Consider the following 25,457-nt stretch of genomic DNA (forward strand, 5'->3'; position numbering starts at 1 on the left):
TGGTCTATTACAAAAACACTCAAATACATGCACACACCATCAGAAGCACAGACATAAGCACACATGCAGAAACATCTGCGCGCACAAACACAAGCACACATAGAATCATATGCTCTAATACTAAAACACCCAAATACATGTTCACACCATCACACGCACAAACATGCACAAGCACACACAAATGTGAACATAGTCTTTCATACACGCACAGGCGCACACACACATACGTGCATCCACCCACACCCCCTTATACACGCACAGATGCACGCACAAAAGCACTCCCATGACACATTTCTCCAGGACTGCCGCAGCATTGATGGCACACAAAGGCAGAGTCAGTGTTACCGATGTCTTTAAGGTGCCGCCATCTTAGGACCAAGCATTCGGCCCAGGTTTTAGCGCAGTTGGGTGTGTTCCTCATAAGAGAGCAATGGGTGCACACTTATGGTCGCGCTGTTTCTCCCGGGTCCGTCCAGATGCCATCAGGTCTCAGGAGCTCGCAGGGTGGTCAGCGGCGACCGCTGCCAAGGAAAGCGCCGGGTTCCACTGTACTGCGGCACAACAGGGGTTTCCTCAGCTCGAGACAAAACGCCATCTCCCGAGTGTGTACCAGACTCTCAAACAGCCCTGGATGGCCCATGATGATAACTGCATGTTACCCCCACCTGTGTTATGTCCATTGCGGTTCCTCCACCTTCTCCTCTCAGGCCGCTAATGGGGAAATCGAGAAAGAAAATGGCTGCCAGCCGGTCTGTGCCTTCTGTGTTTCTAGCCGCCCCAATAGGGTCCGTATGTCCTCAGTGGCTGAGACCCAACAGCCGCCCCCGGGGACTCAGTATACGAGCGGTGCCCATCAGCCAAGCGCCCGGCTCTCGCTCCCGCCACCTTAGCCAGGCCGCCCCCTGACTCCTCCTTGGTAGTGAGACTCAGCTCCGACCGGACGGGAACTTCACAGGCCTTACCTTCGATCCCGGGCGCAGGAAACTGAAATCCGTCGCAGCCGCACTCAGGCAACGTCTCAACCCCATGATACCTTCAGGATCAGTCGAGGGTGGGGGCTAAGTCAAGGGTGGGGGGCACCAAAAAAGACCGATTCGGTAAATACGAATCGGTAATTTACCGATTCGGAATCTACAGAATCGGAATTTACCGATTCGGAATTTACCGAATCGAAATTTACTGAATCGGTAATTAAGAAATGGTAAACAATGAGAATCAAGATGTAGGAAACTTCTAAATTACCGAATTTCTTGAAAGAGTCGGTAATTACCATGGATTGAAAGCAGATTTTAACCAGGTGCAGGCTATAAAAAAGGCCCCAAAATGCAACAGTGTGACCAGAATGGCGGCATTCTACGTGATAGAAAGGCGGCAACGGCTACAGGCAGCAGGAGAGAGGGTCTGGAGATGGGAGGAGGAAGTCTACAGACAGCGGATAAAGCTCTTCCAACTCACTGAGTGAAAGATCTTGCAAAGGTGCAGGCTACACCCCCAAACCATCCTGGACTTGATTAGGGACCTGCACCCACTCCTGGAGCACCCAACACCAAGGGCGCACGCCATCCCACCCCATGTGCAGGTGCTCTGTACCCTACACCTGCTTGCATCTGGGAGTTACCAGGGGGTGATTGCTGCGGTAGGTGGGGTGTCCCAGAGCTGCCTGTCCCGTTTCTTACGGAAGTTCCTAGAGGCCATGATGCAGAGAATGCATCATTACATCAGCTTCCCTGACACACATGCGGAACTGCTAAAGACCAGGACTGACTTCTATCAACTGGCACAGTTCCCAGACGTCATCGGCTGTATTGATGGCACCCACATCCCAATCTGCCCACCTGCTGCCACAGAATACATTTACAGAAACAGGAAGTCAACCCACTCCATCAATGTGCAGGTAATCTGTGATGTTAACAACATCATCACAGACATTATGGCCAAATTCCCGGGAAGCACCCAGGACTCCTACATCTTTCAGAACAGTGGGATCTACACACGCCTTACAGCGGGGGAATTCGGAGAAGGATACCTGCTAGGTAAAACACTGTGACACACCCCGATAGATATTGCAGATGAATGTGTTTTTGCACATGTGATTAATGGCTCTATCAGAATTTTCTTTATTCGGTTAAAACGTTTAAAACCATCAAAGCACAGTACAGCATTTCATTTAACAGTTTTCACATTTTAGATGACTAAATACAAACTACAGGTAGCACTGAGTACATTACAAAATTACAAATTTGGTTGAAATAAATACAATTAAAAACACTTTGTCACCCTCAGAAACTTGCTCAGAAAACACCCCGACACAGGGGGGCTATAGCAAAATTAAGGTAACAATGTTTTATTTCGGCTCCTAATCACCCCAATAATGTAACTTGCCACCCCAAAGCATACCATTGGAGACCCAAGCATTTGTAAAAAGGTCAGAGCTGGTCTGACTTGGTCAACATTTTGGCCCCGAAACAAAGGGACAATACATTTTCTACGATGGGGAACATAAAACTTGCACAAAAAGATCATGTGAAGGGTATTCTGATCAGAACAGTTGTCACATGGACAATGCCCCAATGTCCCAACTTTCGCAAAACCTTTTGGGTAGGATAGCAACCATGGGAGCATATTGTACTTAAATCTTATCAGCACATAGCGATGGAACGGCTTGTTTATGTAAGTTAAGTACGGCTGGATGTCTTGGCATATACTCAACATTATAAAACTCCTCACCGATGGTTTCACCAGTTCCTCTTCTTCTCTCTGTGACTGTATCCTGTTCAAAAACAGGGCCTTTACAGCTTTAATAGCAGTTTTGCTCAAAGCCACAGGATTCGTAAACAGTTCGGGACAACCCATTAACTCTGTTTGAGTTTTAGTATAGCTGATCCAAGGGATGTCCAGGGCCCTGTCTAGAGACAGACAGTCTTGAATAATTAACTGGTTTAAATTCGGCGCTTGCTGCGCCCATACTCTAAGCCACCCCAACAACGGGGCTAAAGCAATTTGATCTGAGATATAACCCACCCCTAGATCTTCATGGACATTAAAAGCAGCAACAGTTTGGGGGAGCGACAACAATTTTCTTAAAAAGACATTTTCTGTGGTTTGGATCTCGGACATGTTCAAATAACCCCAGACTTCACTCCCGTAAAGGACCATGGGTACACACTTGGCATCATAAATTTTCACAAGAGCTGGTAAGGGCTTACAACCCAATCGTTTTGCAAACCCCAACAAGGCACCTGTTGTTCTCGCTAATATATTCTTTTTCAATGCGCATTGCGCGACCCACGACCTTCTATCATCAAAGACAACACCTAATTACGGGAATGTAGGTACTTTAATGAGAACCTGAGCTTTACAGAAAAAGGATGTTTTCTTTGCCCGCCCTCCACCAATTGTCATAGCATGTGATTTTTTAAAATTTGTTGGTAAGTCTAGAGAGTCCATAAAATTAATAAAACAATCTAAAAGAGATTGCAACCCTCTTGCCGTTCTTGCTAGCAAAACAGCGACATCCGCATAAAGTAAAGCTGGAATTTTTTTTGAACAAACTCTTGGAATATCTTTATTTACTTGGGTTAGAGCATCACCCAAATTGTTTATATAAAGCGTGAACAGCAGGGGCGCCAGAATGCAGCCCTGCCGTACCCCCCGCTATACAGGCCATGCATCGGTAAGACTTCCATTCTTGTTGTAGCGGACTGCTGCACTGGTATTCTCGTGGATTTCTGCTAGGAAGGATATTAATACAGGGTCCAGCCCCATGTCACACAAGGAAGACCATAATTTTTGTCGATTTACAAGGTCGAAAGCAGTCGACAAATCCATAAAAGCTAGGTGTATGTCCCCCTGCTTTGCGACTGTATATTTCCCTATGAGAAGATGTAAATTTAGACATTGGCTAGCAGTACCTCTTCCTTTTCTAAACCCATACTGCAGGTCCGAGACAACATTATTCTCTTTCAACCAGTCTGTCAATCGATTTAAAACAGCTTTTCCCATCATTTTCGCAGCCGAGTCTAAGAGTGAGATCGGCCGATAACATGCCGGATCTTCCCTCACGCCCTTTTTGAAAATTGGGACAATAACTGCTCTACCCCAGGACTCTGGTAGGCCAAAATTAACAGCTGCATTAAAAACAGAGGTTAAAATCTTTGCCCAATAGTTCGGGTCCGCCTTATAAAGGTCCGCAGGGACCCCATCCGGGCCTGGGGCTTTCCCATTTGCAGTGGACTCAATTGCCTCTAATATTTCCTCCTCAGAAAAAATGATTTTTCCAGTTTGTATATTCACCCCACTAGTTGTAGCGGGAGATATACTTATCTCAGCATAAAGACCACTGAAATGCTCCACCCATTTTTCTGGGGCAATAAGGCAGTCCTTGTTTATGTTATCTGTCTCATTAAACAATGGACTGTTTATCACTTTCCAAAATCGGGTGCTACTTTTCAGAACACTCCATTCGGTTAGTTCTTCCCATGCCATATTTTTTAGCTCATTTTTCCTCTGTTTTGTGGCATTTTTATAGGCCCTTCTCGCTGTAGCAATCCTATGTGGGTCCCTCTCACACTCTTTCAGAGCCTCTAACAGGGCTACATGCGTGCTGCTGCAAGCCTGATCAAACTAGCTTTCCAATTTTTGCTTTCTGGGTCTGCTTTTCCTACTTAGCTTATCTGCTACATGAGTTGTTTTACAATTAAAAGCACCCAGAATTTCAGTTGGGTCTGAATTTACTCCTGTACATATATTCAGTTCCTCCGCATTACACCTGTACAGATCCTCTAAGAAGTCCGTAGGGGTAACCGCTTCCCACCTTATTCTCCTCCCCTGACATATAGTAGCTATATTTGAGTTTTTAATAGGAGCCAGCGCATTTTCCCCTTTAAGAGCCCCGATATTAATATCCAGACTAAGGGGGTTGCGATCACTAAATCCATTTTGTGTTACACTGAACGAACCTATACTATCCATCAGAGGGGATGAGACAAAGATATAGTCCACAATGGACTGGTGACCTTGACCCACAAAGGTCGGGACGGGACACAAAACGTCCCCTTGTGATAGGGCAACCAAATAAAACTCAGATAAAAGACCCTCAAGATACATCCCGCTTCTGGTGTGCTCAAAATGAGTACCACACCACGGGTCAACTTCATAATCAACATTCTGTAAACACTTAAGGGGACAAATGTGAATATTAAAATCGCCAAGAATTATAAGATTATAATGTACCTCGTTACCCATAATATAATCCTCCCGAAATACTGACAGTGCTCACAAATGTTCCATTTCATCAATCCTGGTGAAGGAATTATAAAAATTTACCACCAGAATTTTGGGCAAGTTTTCGCCTTCCAGTGTAACCGCCAAGATATTTGGGGAGCTTGACGCCACTAACTCTTCTCTATACAGTAATTTAAGGCTGAGTAGTAGCAACAGCCCCCCCTGGATCTCCCCATTGGTGACGGTATTGCAAATTTATTAAATGATGGATAGTCCCAGGTTTCCTGCAGTGCAATTATGTGGAAAGGAGATAGCGTAGCCTCCCAGTTTGGGTCCCCCCTTTTTTAGCGCAACCCCGCAACGTTCCAGGATAGAAACGCAATCTTATTCTTAGTCAAGTTGGCTCTATAATTCTTACAGTCACCTACTTCCTTAACCCCCCCATTTAATGTCGCTGAGTTAGTAACTTCATAAGCCTCTGTGGGCCTTGAGGTCTGAACAGCCATTTCATCAAGAGACCCATCTCTTACAAATTGCACCTCATGGTCGACTCTTTCAGAAACCACCTCATTTGGTTGAAAGATTTGAAATGGGTCAGAAGAGAGAGTTGTCTTACCTATCATTTTGGCGCAAAATCGATCCTGAGAATCCAGTTCTGTGGTTGGGCGCACTTTACGATCAACAACCGAACTGGTTAATCCTGGGCCTAGGGTCTCCGCACCACAGAGTCAATCATTCGTATTTAAGTCACTTAGTGCCTCATACGTATTGGTCAGCTCAATGGGCCCAGCGAGGGGAGCTAATTGTGTAATTTCCCTGCCTCCCCCATACCTTCCGAAGTTCTTTGGAGGATAGAAAAAGCCCAAAGGAAGAACATTAACATAATCAGGGTTAATCCTATATGAACCTGCCTGCTTCAAAATATGATCAACCAATATTGGGCAGCCAAAACTTACAATTACACAGTCATCACTGAGAGTTTTCTTTGTTTTCCCCACCCAGGGTACCCTTCTCACCATTTTAAAATTGTTAAACAAATGTTCGCCCAAAACGGTTTTGACACTCAAATATTGCAGGGCCTTATTTTTAAGGGTACGCCAGTGTTCCTCTTTACCATCCTTTGTTTTCGGGACATTTGCCAAAATTATTGAGTAAGGACTGGCTTCTGGGGGGAGGTGCAGCGCTGCTTCGCGAGGAAGGGCCCGAGCAGAGGGGCTTATTCTCTCTGGCTGGCCTAATGGCCCTTGTTTTGGTCCTTGACTTCCCCCCCCAGGCATGGCCAACGCAGGAACAGTTGGCACTACAACTTGGGGCACAGTGACCATCATGGAGTCTACAAGGTTATTTACCTTTGTTGTTATTACGCTTAAAGAAAGTGTATCAGGTTGACTTCCCCCTTGCATTGGGACTTTCTGTTTAGTGAGATGTTTTTCAATAGTATCTAGTCTTCCGCCTATTTTCGCCAATTCATCCATGACTGGGGTAAGAAAAGCTTTCAACCGTTCTTCCATTGTTGCAATAAAGTGGGCCATATTTTCCCCTGTCTTGTCATTTACATGGTTACCTAACTCTGGCCCTCCCTTCCTTCTATCTTCCATAGTTTGTTTGGTAATACTTCCATCCTGTCTACCCCTCCCAGACGGGATGCCTTTGTTTTTACTATTCCTAGGCTGTTTAGCTTTTCGCCAAGTACTTTTAAGGGAGTCACTTGCCTTTCTTTTCCCTGGCGCATCATTTGTGTTGGTAACTGAGGTAGACGGTAGCTGCCTAGTACATGTGACTATGGGAGAGGCTAATAAGCTAGACACATGAGATGAATCAGAGTCAATAGACAGACTAACATCAACAACAGCCCCATTTGTAATATGGCGGATAGGGGGAGCACTAGTGTCCGGGGGGGGGGGCTCAGTGGTTTCTACAGGCAAAGGAATTTGGCAGAATTGTTCTGACGATAGCCTTCTCTCAAAGAGTTCGATTTCTTTGGCCACAGCAGTTTCTGCACGTTTCAGGAAAGCATCCAAAGTCCCAACCCCCCACCCCCAGAGCTTCCTTTAGATAAAGATTTAGCCATCTCAGGGGGTATGTTATTCCTGGTTTGCAACAAACAATCTTATCAGCCAAATATGTCAATCCGTAAGCAAAGTTGAGAAATTGTTGTTGGCTCACCCCCTGGTAGTGGCGATGTCAGAGGGGGGGGGGCCGGCCCGGCCTCCTCTGGCCTAAGAGGGCCCGCCCTTTGCCCAGGCTTCGCCCGGCGTCCCGCGATACGGTGGGTGTTGCCAATTTCAAGCGCCTCCTGGTGCAAAAATACCAGTCACGGCTTTCTGCCGCAAGGCAGCTTGGGGCTTGTGGTTCCGCCGCACCGCGACCGCGCTGAGGGCTTCTGAGGCAGCGGTGGCGATGGGGAACCAACGGAGTGAGCAGCAGCGTCTTGCCCGGATGAGAGAGTGCAGCCAGGTAGGGGATTGCGAGTTGTGGCTCTATCATTTTCAAATAGGTGATAGTGCATATGCCGTCCGCTCATTCATCCTGACACCCTACCTCAACCCATCAAACTCGAGCGAGAGATGATACAACGAGGCACACAAATCCACTAGGAATGTTGTGAAGCGTACCTTTGGGCTGTTAAAAAGCAGGTTCCGCTGCCTCCACAAAAGCGGAGGCGCATGGCAGTACTCAGCACTCATCTGCTGTAAGATCATTGCAACTTGCGCAATGTTGCACAACCTTGCTACAAAGAAGGGCACAGAGGTGGAATTGTGCAATTATGAGGACCACGATGATGAACATGCACTGCCTGATCCCAACACAGCAGGAGTGGCGCCAGCAACAGATGGGAGACAGAGACGGGTAGAGATCACACGCAACTATTTTTAAGTAAGTAAAGAGACACAGACAGGTGGAGTATTTACCCAATGTAGTTTAATTTTTGGTACTCCGCAAGTACTCAAAGGCACAAATGTGCAACACAAATGGTATCCATTAATAATGGGAGTCCTGGCTCACTTCCCCATTAAAGGTCATGGAGTGTGGGCAGCATTAGTCATTTTCGGTCACGCCTACCGGTGCCAGGTGAAATTGGCTGGCTATCCTCATTAGGTGTGTGGGAAGTGGGATCACCATGGAACCTGCTGCTTCTCCGTGTCTCAGCAATAGTGGGGCTTGTCATGCTGCTCCTACTGGTGCTTTCCTCGCTCTCAGGTACATCCAGAGCAGCAGTATGTGCTGATTGAGCATTAAGCAGCACCTCTACAGCACTCGTCACCCTTGCAAGGCCCCTGGACACCTCATTGCTGCTGTGTGCTAGTCCCTCTTGCATGTTCACGCATCGCCTGCAAAGAAGGGAAGTGGCTGTGGCCAGGCGGTTAACTGCCTTAGTGTGTCGCTGTGCTTGCTGCCTGTCCTTCCGCCTTGCTGTCCTGTCCTGGTCCAGTTTTGTGCACAAGAGAAGCACGGATTGTGACATGTCCCGCATCCCTGCAGCCATCTCCCTCATACCTGATGCCATCTCTTTGTTCTCATCCACAATGCACTGATGTCCGTTCCTATGTTTGCCATGTTTTCATTCAAGTGCCTCATCTGGCGTTGCACCAACTGGATGGCCTTCCCCTGCATATGTTGTATCTTCACCATGCTACCCTCCAGCCCACGGAAGACACTGGGACCCTCCACATGTTGTGCAGCACTGCTGTCTCTGGGCCTTCTGCGTATGGTACCTGTGCGGGCACCCTCTGCGCTGGACTGCTGTATGGCAGTGCTTTCTTTCCCAGCCAAGGTTGGTGTCTCATCCCCCTCCATGTCACCTGCTGATGGCTCCATTTGGACTAGTGTGGCCTCTTGCTCTTTAGAACTGCAGGTGTTGTATGAGGCAGTGACGCAGGCAGTTCAGGTGAGGACAGTAGCAGAGGGGAGCCAGAACGCTATGGGGATGCCTGCAGCTGTGGAGACATTTGCAGGTCTTGAGAGGCTGGCTGTATTGTTGGTGCACCAGTGTCCTCTGTGGTATTCCCTGCACTTGTGCCTGCCTCCTGGGTGTCGTCCCTCTGTGGTGCACTGCCTTCCTTCTCCCTGGTACGCCTGCGAGATGTCTCGCCTGTGGACATAAAAGCATACATTAGCTCTGTGTTCTTGCAGCACTGCTTATACAAATACATTATTTTCACTGACACACTGTAGCTATTGCTTTAGCTTGCTTTTCACTGATGTGTGTCTCATAACGTGTTGGTTGGTGTGCTGTATGACATGGTAGGTGTTGCAATGACTACATCTCCCATAATGCATTGCTGGTGTATGTTGCTACCTCTACTGAAGTGGGGTTAACACTGCCACATAGGGGAAAGGGAAGGTGATGAGGTGGGGGTGATTGCTGTGCATGCTTCTTACCTTTTCTGGTGGCAGCTCTGGCTGAGCTGTCTGCATCTCCCAGTCCACAGACTCTCTCGGGTTCTATGGTGGACTCCATCAGCTCCTCCAGCTCAGTCAGGGCAGGTGCACGGTTCCTCCCTCCTCCAGTGCGGTTTGCCTCTTTGTGGAGCTCTGCAATTTTTTTCTTGGTTAAGCTCCTGAGATCGTACCACCTCTTCTTCAAGTCGTCTATCTCCCGTGGGGTCACTCCAACAGCATTCACCTTTGACTGTATTTCAAGCCAAATCTTCCTTTTGGCAGATTCTGCCACCGTCAGGGACTGCTTCCCAAACATTGTTGGTCTTCTTTTACCACCTCCTCCACGAGGACCTACAGCTCCATGATGCTAAATTTGATTTTTCTCTTCCTCTCTGAACCTTCCTTCTCACTGGTGTTTGCCATTTTTACACTTTTAAAAGCAGTAACGTTTTCCTGTGGCTCAGGGACTCTGCTCTGCTCTCACAGCCTCTCCAGAAGCTTCTGATTGCTTGCACCTGCCTGGGTGTAGCCACTTCCTGGTTGGGAGAGGGGTGGTTGCACCTGATTGGATGACTCCTGGCTTTTTTTTTTTTGAATAGCTGATTCGGTATTTACCGAATCGGTAAATACCGAATCGGTAAATACCGAATGGCCGATACCGAATTTTATCGATTCGGTACAAATTAACTAATTTTTACCTACATCCCATTTTCCGATTCTAAAATACTGAATCTGTAAAATTCTGTATTTTAGAATCGGTAAATCTAGATTACCTACATCTGGCCCATTGCCATTTACAATGCCAATAGCTAAAAATCTGACAAATGCGAGGCCTCTTGCATTGCATTAGGGATAAAAGCAATATAGGGGACAAAAGCAACCAAACGTCCCCATTAGATGTAACAGAAACACAATAAAAGGTAGTCACAGTCTAATAATTGCAACTTCATTTTTGGGGCAGTCCTGGAAATTCTGTGCCACAAGAGAAATAGCAACATGCATAATCTAGAGTCGATTGGTAGTGTGGTGCGTGAAAGCAGAGGCATAAAGGGAACAAATTAGGGAAAAGGCATGGTGACGACAGGAATGTGTTACTGTGACATTCGAGACTGGGTAGCCCATGTGCTGCTCTGCAAGGCATGCTGTATTCAGGTATGGACTTGAATCTCCGCCAACTCTAAGCCCTCATTTTCCCGCACTGCCAGGTTTTCCAGCTTGTTCAGTGCTGACATCTTGGAGCCCTTGTTCTTGCCAGGACTCCGGCAGGTCACATTAGTTTCATGGTTCATGTCTGCCAACGCCGAGTATTGGTGATTGCTTTATTATTTTTATAGAGTCGTATTTGCTCACAGGACGAGGCAAGAAAAACCCAAGAAATGCACCTGCGTCCATTTACCATGGCACCGAAACTGATCCCAAAAATGCACCAGTACTCCCTAAATGCTTGGAACAAGCATAAACAAAGTACCTTCGGAGCCCCGATAGCACGTCATGAGCACGGACGCGCGACCTGTACGCATGCACATCGCTAGTCCGGGCGCGTGCACATCTCCTGTACCCCTTCGCTATCAAAAACGATGACAATACATCTCGCCAAGGTGAGCAGCGCATGTGCTGCGTCGCTAGGCTAGACCTAAAATGGCCTCTAATCAGAGATGGGTGCATAGTAACTCTTCCTCATTGATGCTGCTGCTGTTTTGTTTTATACTAGAAGAAGGTGGAATGCCAACTTCTACATCCAGCCATTGACCAGTTGTGAGAACATAGTTTCGGGCCCTCTAAATCAAAGGATTAGATGTCCAAAGTTCGTTATCTACCCTCCCACAAGCAGTAAATTGAAAAATCTGTACTGTAGCAAAAACTAGACACCCGTTCACCTTTGGACCTACCTATGACCCATTCCGTTGACATCAAATTCAATGGGGATCCTATGATGTGAACAAATACCTAAAAGCTCTCTTGGTTTAATTTGCATTTTGTCCAATTTAGTTATATATGGATTGTTCCAAGATGGCATACCTTATAATTAGGCTAACAGGCTCCCTTGTGATCACTGCTAATCTATGTCTGAATAATTATGCTACCTTCTTAGCATTGTTGAAATATATATTTGACAGCCTTTGTTCTTAAACCCCTGCAGAGAAGGCACTTCATGACCGCCACCCAAGATGCTAAGAATGCCCTAACCTACAATACCCAGTCCAGGTTAATTACTACACAGATGGTTGGGGTTGACGGGATCAGAAGAGATGAAATTGGAGATGGATTAATAGACATGGACTCCCTTCTTTTACTGTACTGAGTGATGTAATACTGTTTATCGCACCAATTATCAAGGAAAAAAGAGCAGAAAAGAAAAAAAAGCAAGCACATTAAGGGCCTGTTCTGGCCATTTCGATCTGCAGTAAAAAGACAGACAACTACTTCGACTTTATTCAGCTTTGCCTGAAGGACTTATGGAAACAGGAACCACTAGAAAATGTCAAGTGGTTGGAGAAAGTGCTGGTAGACAACATCTAGGATATTGTGTCTTATGATGCTCAGCAAGGGTATATTATTCCTTTATATCTTGTAAGACCTATAAGAACAGCTGAAGAACATTTAGGGGCAAAACTGTGTCCATGTTAGAGAAACTTGTACTCTGTTTTGTCTTAGCGTATCTGTGCAGTGGAGTTCGGGATACCCTCTGTAATTGCCAGTGCTTCAGTTCTAAGGAGCTTCTGGTGTGTATGTTGACCAGGCTTGAGTGAAACACCAGTCCAATCCTACTATTAAAAGAAGAGTCAGCAGCTTATACCATAGAGGGAAATTAACTGAAAGGAGGCTACTTTCATGGTGAAAGAGAGGGCATGACAGCTAATTTTAGGTCTAACTCATGCAATGTAGAATTATAGGGTACACCCACACACAATTTAACCCAACTCCCTACCCTAATCTTTGTAAGACTGGATTCAATCATGCTGTGGCATGGAGTGCATCTGATTAGATATTGAAAGAAGGCCAGTAGCAAAATGATGGCTTCTATATAGTCACAAAGATCTCTGCTAACCATGCTCATATAATACATTACCAACTACCCAGCACCACCGTACAAATGTCCCTAGATCATCAAGGGGAGAGGAGAAGAGTACCTCAGGTGCACACCTTGTTCCTGACGGCTGGATGTTTGCTGTATAGAGTGCTAGATGAAACCAGTGCTGGATTAGACCCAGTGGAGGCCCCTAGGCAGTCAAAATGTCAGCCCTCCCCTCGCAAATTATCTCCTAATACCCAATGCAACAGATATTTTTACAAACTGACAGCTGCCAGAAGATGAGATTTTAAGAGACAAAGTATGTGAATCTGATGTCTCTGGTTTATGTACTTTTTAAGTTTTCTCTATAAAGTCTTTATTGTATAGTTTTCATTTCTTTGAGTTAATTCATTTTTTTCTATCTTTCGGAAACAATATTTAAGAAAGCTTTATTATCAATTTCTTTCAAGATGAAATCAATATTAGTTCGAGGCATATGAGCTGTAGATGGTATACCTGTGCATAGATCGCCATCTGGTGTTGGGCTAGGGTGTTGGCACTTTGTTTTTGTCTTGAAAGAAGTCTTTGTAGTCCTTAGGACGATAGTGCGCATGGGCATCGACTCCATCCTTAGAATGTTTTTTCCGCCATTGGGTTCGGATGTGATATCGGTTTAGAATCTTCCTTCCACGTGCAATCCCTCTCCACTCGACGGTATTGTCTGGATCGCGTTTCCCTTTCGACGCGTATCTTTAATACCAACTCCTTGCCCTCGATCTTCAACGCGGGCCGTTGGACCCATCTGCGCTGAGCACGCCAGTAGTCAATGGAAAGGACACCTTTCAAAAAATGCACGGGTGTGATGCTAAGTTCCCACACACGGACTTGCACGAGGTCTTAATCTCTGCCTCTCCCCGGAGCACAAAGACAAGAACTGCGAGGCCTGTGTATAGTTCTGGTCGAAGAAAACCATCCGTGACCATCAGGCTCGACGTCACGAAATGTCATGTGGAAGCAGCTCGATTCCGGACCTCTTCGAAGCAGATCCCAATGTCCAGCCAGAACACCAAAGTGATGAAGAGGACATCTCCGTCTCCGAGGCCGACGACTTCAACGTCGGAGAGGAGACAGTCACCCCGGCTCAGAGGTCCGTGAGTACCAAATCCCCTCTCCCAAAAACCAAACCTAAGACTCCGGTAACACCTTCGCCCTTGGACTCAGGTCGACACCGGCAACATGTCTCAGACACCCCGCCTTCGGGACCAGCTATGAAACCTAAAGGCAAGCCTTCTGGCTCGAGCTAGAGCCAGCCCCATTCTGGTGCCGAAAAGTCACCTTCGGCACCGAAGCACAAGGCCAAAGATGCACCACGCCCTTCTTCGTCGGCACCGAAGACAGCCTCAAAACCGAAGCCCTCGGTGTCGAAACACACCAAGGACAAACATTCCGAACCAAAAGAATCTTCAGAGCCGAAAACGCCTATGGAGCCAGGATTCTTAACACCTGAGTGGACAAAAAATATAAAGCAGCTCCCAATGACCCAATTTACATTAAAGGTCAGGTCCCTTTGGTTTCTCTTGTCGTGTCTAATGCACGAAAGAGGGCAAACTCACAAAGTACAGGCGACACCCTTCCTCCTGATAAGGAATCCAAACTCATAGACGCATCTGGAAAACGTAGTCTCGCATCACAGGCTGCAAATCATTGGTGGATTGCCAATGTCCAAGCTTTGTTGGCCAGGTATGACAGAGCTGATTATGATGAGCATGAAAAGCTCATGCAACACCTTCCTGACCAATATAAAGAAAAAGCTAACAACCTTATTCAGGATGGGAAATTAATAACTAACACCTCAATTAAATGTGCGCTTGACGGAGCTGATACTGCATTCTGTGCCATTAACACTAGCGTTTTGCTACGCAGGCACGCTTGTCTCCGAATCTCCAGATTCAAACAGGAAGTGCAGTCCGCTATTTTTAACCAGCCCTTTGACCAAGAGCACCTTTTTGGGCCCACAGTGGACACATCTTTAGAAAAGATGAAAAAGGATATGGAAACTGCCAAATGAATGGGAGCCTTGCAATTATCTTCCCCTAGAGGTTCATTTTGTCACTCCTTTTACAGGGCTGGCTCAAAAACTATCGGTTTGGAGCACTCCTCTTCTTCCTATAAGAGCCCCAAACAAAATAATTCCTCCAGAGGATACTTTCGTGGAGGGTACAGAGGCAACAATGGTAAGGGAAGAGGTCGCGGTCACAATACCCGCAACTCTCCTACCACCAAACAGTGACTTCCCTTCACTTCCCCCTGATCATCCCACTCCTGTCGGGGGACGCCTCTCACAGTTGCTACCTGTCTGGAAGTCCAACACAACAGACAAGTGGGTAAGACAAATTATCCAGTATGGTATTGCCTGGAACTCACCTCCACTCCCCCAAATATCCCTCCCAGACAACGTCCAAAATCGGACTCGTCTAAAACAAGAGTTTCTCTTTCTATTACAAAAACATGCAACAGACCGGTCACTTTACCTCATCAAGGCACAGGAGTTTACTCCCTCTACTTTCTAATTATAAAAAAGGACGGTTCTCTCAGGCCAGTACTGGACCTCATACCGTTAAACCTCTACATTCAGTCAGACACCTTCCACATGGTCACTCTCCAACAGATGCTCCCACTGCTTCAACAAGGTGACTTTCCACACTAGATCTAAAGGATGCCTACTTTCATATTACCATTTACCCCGCTCACAGGAAAGATCTCAGGTTCCTGGTGGACGGTCAACACTACCAATTCAAAGTCCTCCCATTCGGGGTGACTACAGCACCTAGAGTCTTCACCAAGTGCCTCGCAGTAGTGGCCGCCCACTTACAAAGAACACATTCACGCGTTCCCTTATCTGGACGACTGGCTCATAAAAGCCAAGTCACACAGCAGCTGTGTGCAACACACACACAAAGCAATCCAGCTGCTTCACGAGTTGGGATTCACGGTGAATCTCACCAAATCCCACCTCCAACCATCCAACACAAAACAATTACTAGGAGCTACGATAAACACTTCAAAAGCTTTAGCATACCCCAACCCTCTCAGGATAAGCACTATGCAAGTTCTAATAGCCAAATTTCAGCCTCAACACTCATTACCAGCTTGAGTGTTCATGCAGTTGATCGGGATGATAGCCTCTTGCATTCTCATCGTCCCTTATGTAAATGCGTCCCTCACAGGAATGTTTGGCACGTCAGTGGAACCAGGCTCAAGGTCAGCTAACAGATCTAGTGTTGGTGGCAGCCGCACACATCGCTCTCTACAGTGGTGGAACACACAAAACCTTTCCAAAGGGCAGCCATTCCTTGACCAGGTTCTACAGATAGTGCTAACAGCAGACGCATTGCTCGCCGGCTGGGGGGCTCATCTTCAAAACCATACCATTCAGGGCATATGGACCCCGCAGCAAAAACAACACCACATACATTACCTAGAACTACTGCCAATTTTTCTGGCATTAAAATCTTTTCAACTCCCTCTAGTAGGCAAAGCTGACTTGGTCCGTACAGACAACATGACAAAAGTGTACTACAAACAGAAACAGGGGGACACACTCTCTACAGCTTTCACACCTAGCTCAAAGCATATGGAGATGGACCATTCCGCAAAACAGATATCTCCTTGCAGAACACCTCCCAGGGGAACACAATCGGGTCGCAGATCTGCTCAGTCATCAAACACAGCAGATCCATGAAAGGGAACTTCATCCTCAAGTTCTTCTTCCATTCTTTCACATGTGGGGCCACCCAGAAATAGATCTGTTCACCACACATCAAAACGCAAAACGCCCAAGCTTAACATACAGGTATTCACACCCATTGTTCCAAAGGCAATGCCGCTATGGATGAATTGGTCAGGCAAATTTGCTTACGCTATTCCACCTTTCCCACTTATTCCGTTCGGAAGCTCAAACAGCATTCCCTCACAATGATCCTGGTTGCTCCAATATGGGCCCAACAACCATGGTTCACAACCCTCTTGGAACTATCAGTAGTTCCTCATCAAAAGCTACACCCGTCACCCAAGCTTCTCACTCAGAATCATGAAGAGATAAGACATCCAGATCCCAATCAACTCAACCTTGCGATCTGGCTCCTGAAGTCTTAGAGCTTGGCTACCTCAATCTCCCCAGACTGCATGAGCATAATTAAAGAGGCTAGACGTCCTACCACCAGAGCATGTTACGCCGCAAAGTGGAAACAATTTGTAATCTACTATACAAATAACAAAATCAATTCACTAGATGCTTCTATTCAAAACATTATGTTATCTCTTACACCTACAAAAATGTAACCTAGCATATACATCCATAAGACTACATTTCCCTGCAATAGAAGCTTACCTCCAAAACAGACAAAACTTGTCTATTTTTAGAGTACCCGCTATCAAAGCATTTATAGAAGGACTTAAAAGAATAATTCAGCCCTCTCCAGTATGGATTTTTTTTTTTTGCAGAGTTTTATATAGCGCGAACTAGACTCGAACTGAATCAGGTATCAGAGCGCTTTACATAGCACCAGTTACGTTACATGAGGACACGCATTCATTTTTTAGGCGCGGGGAGATTAAGTGATTTGCCCAGAATCACAGGAGGTTTTTGGCGTCGTTACCGAGACTCGAACCCAGATCCCCAGGTCCGAGGTTGAGCGCCATTTGAACCTCTGCACAAATACGAACTACAGTTCCTAACTTGGAAAGTTGCCTTCCTAGAAGATATCACATCTCTTAGAAGAGTTAGTGAACTTCAGGCATTAACCATACAAGAACCATTTTTGCAAATCCACCACAACCCAAAATTTTCACCTAAAGTTGTTTCTGCCTTCCATCTTAACTAGTCTGTTGAACTCCCAGTTTTTTTCCCTCAGCCAGACACAGTGGCAGAATGGGCTCTGCACACGCTAGACGTTTAAAGAGCAATACTTTACTAAATTGAAAGGACAAAATCCTTTAGAAAAACTAAACTACTCTTCATGGTTTTCTCCCCACCTCATAAGGGCAATCCCATTTCAAACGCGGGGATTGCAAGGTGTATTATTAAATGCATCCAAATATGCTATCTAAAAACCCAACGCACATTAACCATTCCCTCTAGAGCTCATTCCACATGCAAACTAGGGGATTCTATTGCATTATTAGGGAACATTCCCCTAGATGATATCTGCAAAGCAGCAACTTGGTCTACACCACACACTTTCACAAAACACTACCGTGTGGATGTGCAAGCAAAACAACAAGCTAGGGTGGAACACTTTTTCAAACCACTGCAACAGGTACAGGTAGCCACCACTAAGGAGGTAACTGCTGTACAGTCTATGCACAATTATACCATCTAAAGCTCATATGCCTCGAACTGAAAATGCTACTTACCCGTTGCATCTGTTCTTGGCATGTAGAGCTGTAGATTTGTATACGCCTCCCCCGGATACCTCTATCTATTCCAGTACAATCTTACTTAGATACATTACACATGGACATCTCTTTCTATTTCTTACTAACTCCATCATAACCCTTCATGGCAAAAACTATCTGGAGATGGAGTCGATGCCCATGCGCACTATTGTCCTAAGGAGGAGTCACCTACCTCTAACTACAAAGACTTCTTCCAAGACAAAAACAAAGTGCAAACATCCGAGCCCAACACCAGATGGTGATCTATGCACAAGTCTAAGAATCTACAGCTCTACATGCCAAGAACAGATGCATACTGGTAAGTAGCATTTTCCTTTTGACACGGTATTTCAGGGGCCCTAAAAGGAGTGGGGCCCATAGGCCAGTGCCTACGTTGCCTATTTGGTAAACCGGAACTGCATAAAACCATGGATGTTGAGAATACAACACCACTATGGTTCAGTTGACAGTTAGTGGGTTTTGTCCTAATCTTAATGTATTGGTTACTGACCAAACCACATGTAGACATGTACACCCTTTTGCAGTATCATTAAGTACCCACGCACATATTTCAATATACAATGCATACTAAGAGGGTTGTCGTACATTTAATAGAATCTTGAATGCAGGACCTTGTCTTTATAAATGAAAACTTCAATGCATAATGCACATAATATAGTAGATTCCAATCACAGTGTTCAGCAGACAGAAGAGGAACATCCATCTCTTGAACATCCTGTACAATATATGTGATTTAAATTCAATTTTGGGTGAGTTTCACAATCTTGATCCAAGTGTGGACATTGAGCACCCAGGAAAGAAGAAACCTGGATTTAAAAAGGAATCTGGAGATGGTAGAATCCATACCAGTGTGTAGGGAATCATTTTCTTAAATTTATATATTTCCCTGCATTTCGTACAATGTTCAAAAGCCAGGGAAATATATAGAGTCTCTCTACCGAAGAAGGCAAGCCAAAGAAGAGAGACGCATGAGGTAGACTGGATGTTCGCAAAAGGGTTATGTGATCGTCCTTTCTAACTTCCACTTCCTTAGGGTGACCACATGCTGTTCTGCTTGCAAACTCTGAATCAGAATGGACCAGAATCCTGGAAATAGAGTGGTGCCCCAACTCTGTCCTGCTTCACCAGACCTTTGGGCATAGTGGTTACTCTACACCATTCCATGAATAACTTACCTTTCAGGAGACAGAAATGAAAAAGGCTACAGTTTTTTTCCAATTAAAGTTTCTAGTCAACTATTATGAGATATATGGGTCAGTGGACTTTTAGTGAATGCCATTTCAATATTTTTTTTACCCCAGAGCTACAAAAAAGATGGTAACGATAGAAAGTGTAATAAGTTAGCTTGGGGCTCCGAAAGCATCGTATTCCAGTTTGAGCCTCCTAGACCGTTTCATGTATACACTGGACCTTACTGTCTACATAAGAAGCCACCTGAGCATCCATTCCTCTGTTAACGTGCATTAAGTAGGCGGTCTTTGATCAAACACTCCACCTGTGGGCATGCTAGGATTCTGAAAATCGAGTTCCCTAAGCCTCACATTTCCATAAGAGAAATGGGTGCTAGTGATTTCATGATAGAAGTTGGGTATCATGATGAATGGAGATGGGATACATTATTGTTTTTGTGCTCTTAGCCACTGACTAGAGTTTGTCAATGTATGCATGGCTTTCTCACGGTGCCTCGTTTAAACCACCTGCAAGTTATTACCGCGCAAAAATGTTTCTTAAGAAACACGATATTAAAACTGTGACTGACGGACAATGCGAAAGAGGATATGTGCCTTGTACGTTGCAATGCATTCCAGTGAGAAGGCTGGAATGCTTGCCTTGGAACCGTTTCATCAACAGTTTAACTGGAGCTGCAGCGGAACCCCCAGAAAACAGATGTCACTAAAGTATGTTAAACACATGGTGCACAGAGTCTGTTTCATTCTTTCCCCTCCACACCCCGTCCACAAGCAGCTAATATTAGCATACATAAAAACAACATCAATAGGCCACCCACCCCCAATTCTGCATCAACTCACCCTGCACGACCCCCCAGGGGTACTGCCGGGCCTTTACCATCTTGTTGCCGATCTTCACTTCTTCGGCACTGCCGACAACAGCAAACGGGAGGTGGACCTGCAGGAGAGGAGAAAGGGGAAGAAACGGATGCTCATTTAATTAGTTGGAAGCTATTTATTGCACACACTAGGATGTATGCTGACTCTCAAAATACACCCCACTTTAGGTATTTGCGCCTACGTCACAGTCATTCGATTTTGGCCAAGCACGCGTTTTATTTACGCTCTCTTTGCTGTACACATCTATCTGCTCGCAGTAGGCCCGATGTGTTTTTAACGTCATGCTCATGCCTACCAGGCAGCTTTTAGCAGTTTAGTTAGGAAAGACGTCATGTGGAACCCCATAACAAAACTTACAGTGGGCTTAGAGCCCACCCATTGCTTAACAGTGGGTTGCTTCATTGTCGCTGTCATTTGCTAGCTTCTTACTCGATGGTTTGCCTTCCTTATTTTTGTTTGTCCAACCCTTGGAGTATAGTCTCTTAACCATACTTTTGATTGACACAATTGTATCTTTCATTGCTCACATACGAGAACTATTATATTTTAATGTGTGCACTCCATGTGAGTGCATGTGTTTTCAGAATCTCTCTATTGTGTGCTGCTTCCTCCTCGCCCCCTCCAATTGCCACACAACCCTCCCCAAATGCGCTCTTGATACAGCCTTCTCCCCCCACTTGCACTCTCAGTCATGACCTGCTTTTTGTTCCTGCGTTACTGCAGAAAGGTTTTTAGTGTCAGCGGAGCAATGGGCGCACTTCCAATAATAGATACACATAAGAACAATTAGGTGGTGCAACTAGATGAGTGGAAAAACCCAATAACCACTCGTAGGTTAAACCAGCAAGCTGGTAAAACACAAGGATAAAAAACAAGGATTCAAGGAAAAGCAAACCCTATGCACACACATATGATATCCAAGTAAACATAGGTAGTTAGACATGCAACAAGAAATAAAGGTAAAGCTGCAGAAAAACGTTGTATCCAAAATACAAAAGGCAGTCTTCCGTTCTTTAATTTTCATGTACTTAACAGCAGCCAGCCTACACGTGTTTCATCGCTTACACGAATCTTCAGGGCTCAAAAATGACTGCGTATATGCCGAAGGTCGCTCTGCCGGTGATACTTCCGACCCGGTGGGGCCCTTGACCAGTTCAAGTGAAAATATGGAAGTAGAGACAGACACTGCCGTAGACGTGTAATCTGACAGAAATCCCAGGAGCTTTTTGAAATGACCAGTAGTGGAGCGGATAACCCCAATCTACCATCCAAGTCGATAAGTTGAAGCGGAGGGAAGGGTAGAGAGAAAATCGCTCTCAATCCCTTTTTTAAAATTTCGTGCGATCTGAAATGCGATGTGAGCGCCGATGGTGTAGCTCCCCGGTCACCGTGTTCCTAGTGGACCACAACTTCCATATTTTGACTTGAACTGGTCAAGGGCCCCACCAGGTCGGAAGTATCACCGGCAGAGCAACCTTCGGCATATACACAGTCATTTTTGAGCCCTGAAGATTCGCGTAAGCGATGAAACACGTGTAGGCTGGCTGCTGTTAAGTACATGAAAATTAAAGAACGGAAGACTACCTTTTGTATTTTGGATACGCCTGTTTTTCTGCAGCTTTACCTTTATTTCTTGTTGCATGTCTAACTACCTACGTTTACTTGGATATCATATGTGTTTGCATAGGGTTTGCTTTTCACTGCTTTTTGTTCCTACTCACCAGTGGTGGCTCCTCAGCTAAGGCGTAGGAGCCGCCAACTGCTTTCAGCAGAGGAAACGTAGGAAGAATAAAATGAGGATAATTCCTTCTTATTATCATTATATTTGTTCCTGCTGCAGCATCTTTGTGGGGTGGGCTGCTCTTCTCTCAGAACAGGGGGAAGGAGTGGTGAGCACTCTGTAAGTGCATAATGACTAATTGGCTGGCCCGAACAGTCATGCGTACTTTTCATGTTCTTCCCCAAGCTGCATTACAGCCTGGGTGGGGCTGAGCGCTGAACCACGGCTCTCAGACCAATCACAATGCGGCATTACAGAGTTGTGATTGGCTTAGGGATGCCTGGAAGCCTGTGCTTCCTGTTTTAGAGAAAAGAAGGGAAGACGACGGGGGATGAGGAAGAGAGAAATGTGCAGAGGAGGTACGTTTTGTTTATTTTTTCCTTTAGCTGTAGTTAGTGGGGAAAGCAAGGCGACCCCGCAGGAAGTAGGGATGAGAACAGGTAGACCCGGCTGTGGTTAGGGGCAAAAGGACAGAGACATGGCTGCAGATAGAAGTAATAGCTAAAATACTCAGAAACAGTTTAGTGGTGAAATCAAGGAGAACCTGATACACTTCGTGACAGAAGGTGGGACAAGTGAACTTTGGTAAAGGCATGGAGATCCAGCTGTGGTTAGCGATAAAAGCAGAGCAATCCGACTGCATTTAGGGGTGAAAGCACGTAGTCCCTGGCTCGGTTAGTGATAAAAACAAAGAGAACCACCTACAGTTAGTGGTAAAATATGAATACTTAACTGCAGTTAGTGGTAAAATTCAGGGCGTTCCGGCTCCCGTTAGTGGTAGAAGGCTGGGCAAGTGAATATTGTTGAACACAGGGAGATCCAGCAGCAGTTAGTGGTAGGAGGGAGGCCTGGCAGCAGTTTGTGGTAGAAGGAAGGAGGAGTGCACATTGGTGAAAGCGGGAGACCGGGCAGCAGTTAGTGGTACGGGGGAGGCCCAGCAGCATGTTGATGGTAGAAGGAGGAGGGAGAATGAATTGATACAATGAAGATTACAAAACACACATACCTCTCTTAGAGGCAGTCATCACGGCCAACAACAGGATAAGGAGTGTGAAATGCAAGTGCATGTTCCAAATGTGAACCTCCCAAGGGGTCATCTACTAGCTGGGAGCCCATGTATTATGACTAGAGCATGTTTCCATATATAACACACCAGAACAACGGCCAGAGAAGCACACACCCTGGAAGAGCACCTCAGCAGGGGCCAGAAATGCTAGAGTTTAGATGGCAATAAGAAAATAGGCTGCAGGAGATGTGTCGCTACTCGCTGAAAGGTGCTGGAGGCAGACGGACCCCACCGGGTCTCCCAAGACTTATGCGGGGGCTACAAGGCCATACCTCGAGTTACTGTTCCCAGCACGACTGCTCTGGGAGTATTGGTAACTAGACAAAAAAGATGGACTACCCAACGCTCCTTGTTCGCTGCGCGTGAGCATGGTGTTGACCTGGAGCACCCCGCTCCTCCTCCTAGAAATGAAACTTTGCAAGTACAGCAACAAGAAAAATAAAAACAGGCGCCGTGCTCAAACATGAAGCGAGGCACCACTGCATATATAAGTTATGCATTCAGTGCACTGTGCGGGTATCTGATAATATGAGGTAGCAATTTAAAAAGGCTTGGGAAGCACAGAGCGGCTATCGGTAGAAGCAAGGAGTGCATTTATTGATTGTTGAGATGACATCGGGACTCGAACTGCCGCAATGGGAGAGAAATGCTTAAAGCAAGACCAGGGTTGTGCAAGCTTCACTTCATTTCCGAAAAGTCAACATACGGTGCAATACCAACGGGAGACTTTCGCTTGCTTTTTGACTAGCTTGTATCTCTGAGGGAGAGACAGTTTAGGATGCACTAACAGGTGGGACTCTTCGCGTGAGGTGCATAAAGTGAAATGACTGTGCACACTACAGACACCTGCAATACACCTAAACACTCCCCAAATATGCTCCATGTACACGCGCGAGGTACGTAGACAAAGTGCATTCAGGCGCGCACACACATAAAGAGCTCAATACACAATCATGCTCACTGAAAACAACCACTTATTGCCAGGACACAAGTCCTAAAACGAGTGGTGCTCAGGAGACAGCAGCAAGGGAAATGGTTAACAATGGAGGAGGGGTGGGGCGATGAGAGGATCGAATAGGACAGCAAAATCTTAACTGCAGGAAGGGGTTGAGTGGGGGACGAGAGAAAAACTAGCTGCTGGGTGCGTTCAGAAAGGCAGTAAATTGCTTTGCCAGTCTGAAAGAAAATAAAATAAAAGTGGCGCCGTTCAGACAGGATAAAAACAATTAGGAAAATAGTGCTCACAGACTGCAATTAAAACATCCAGAGTAACAACATATGTAACAGGGGCAGTCCTCATGGGAGGGTACAGCAGAAGAAAAGGAGGTCCTAAGGAGGAACTACTAAGCCTATTGACGAATTAAAAGACACCATTTACAAAGGACACTAATAGGAGCCAATTGAAAAGATGGGTAGAAAATGGGCAGGCTTAAAGTCCATACCTGAATACAGCATGTCTGGAAGAGACAGCGCAAGCACTACCTAAGCGAGACCCAAAATGGCTGAGGGTTATAAAGTGTCCAGTAAGTGAACTAGTGAGTACGTTACAATATCCTATGACTCACTGACATAGTGACATTGTTGACACGAGGACCTTTCCGATTATGAGCACCACTGCTTTATTGCTGCAAATGCAGAGAATAAAGTCTTGAAACATCATCAGTGAATAAGCACTGCAAACAGTGAGCTCAAACACGATTATCATAGCAGTGCCTCATGGTCCTTTGAATACATTTTAGGTTTTTAGTGAAAATATATAATTAGAAACTACCACTGTCAAGTCTCTGAGCAACAAATCATGTCAGCTCTGTGGAAAATGTCACAATCCAGAAGGAACAAAAAAAGAGTACAATTACCAGGATAACGTTGAAATATGTGGTTTTAGTATGATTTAGAAAGGTAGGGTTATTTGCCAAACTGTCTAAAGCTGGAATCTTCTGATCTCAACAACATAGCTGTATGTTGCTATTCTAATTTCTCGTTGTCTTGCCAAATAATGACAAAGAGCAAATAGCTTATTTGAAATGCTGTTTCTCAGGGTTTAGAACTGTCTTCTTGTTTTCAAGTCTTCATGTTGGCACGGGAGGGTCAATCAAAGTAGTAAAGAGAATGCACGCCAGAATGCGCATTGATGTAACTATTGTTATGTTATGTTATGTTAAATTAATTTATTGAGCGCACTAACACCATTAGGTTCCTTGGCGCTATACGGAGAGAGCAGAAAGAAGGTACAAGCAATAACATAACAGGGGAGAACCAACTAATAATACGCTTCAGTGAAGAGGTGCGTTTTAAGGGAAGATCTGAAACTGGAGTAGAGGGAGGACAACCAAAGAGGAAGAGGTAAAGAGTTCCAAAAGGACGGGGCTAAAAAAGAAAATCTAAGGCCACCGTGTTTCTTCCGCTTGAATCTAGGGACAGACAGTAGAGCCATGTGAGGACTATTGTAAAACTACAGCAATACCT

General features: G+C 45.6%; 1 protein-coding gene across 4 annotated transcripts in view; it reads right to left on the bottom strand.

The window, feature by feature from the left end:
- SEPTIN11 (septin 11) overlaps positions 1-25,457 on the bottom strand; it is a 606,565-nt gene that overhangs the window by 98,649 nt on the left and 482,459 nt on the right. For all 4 annotated transcript variants that reach the window (XM_078676377.1, XM_078676379.1, XM_078676376.1 and 1 more), the window contains exon 6: positions 20,107-20,203. In XM_078676377.1, coding sequence (XP_078532503.1) covers positions 20,107-20,203 — 97 coding nt within the window. The remainder of the gene's footprint in view (positions 1-20,106; positions 20,204-25,457) is intronic.

The sequence above is a fragment of the Lissotriton helveticus genome, chromosome 2_1, assembly GCF_964261635.1.
Source record: "Lissotriton helveticus chromosome 2_1, aLisHel1.1, whole genome shotgun sequence".
Lineage (NCBI taxonomy): Eukaryota > Metazoa > Chordata > Amphibia > Caudata > Salamandridae > Lissotriton > Lissotriton helveticus.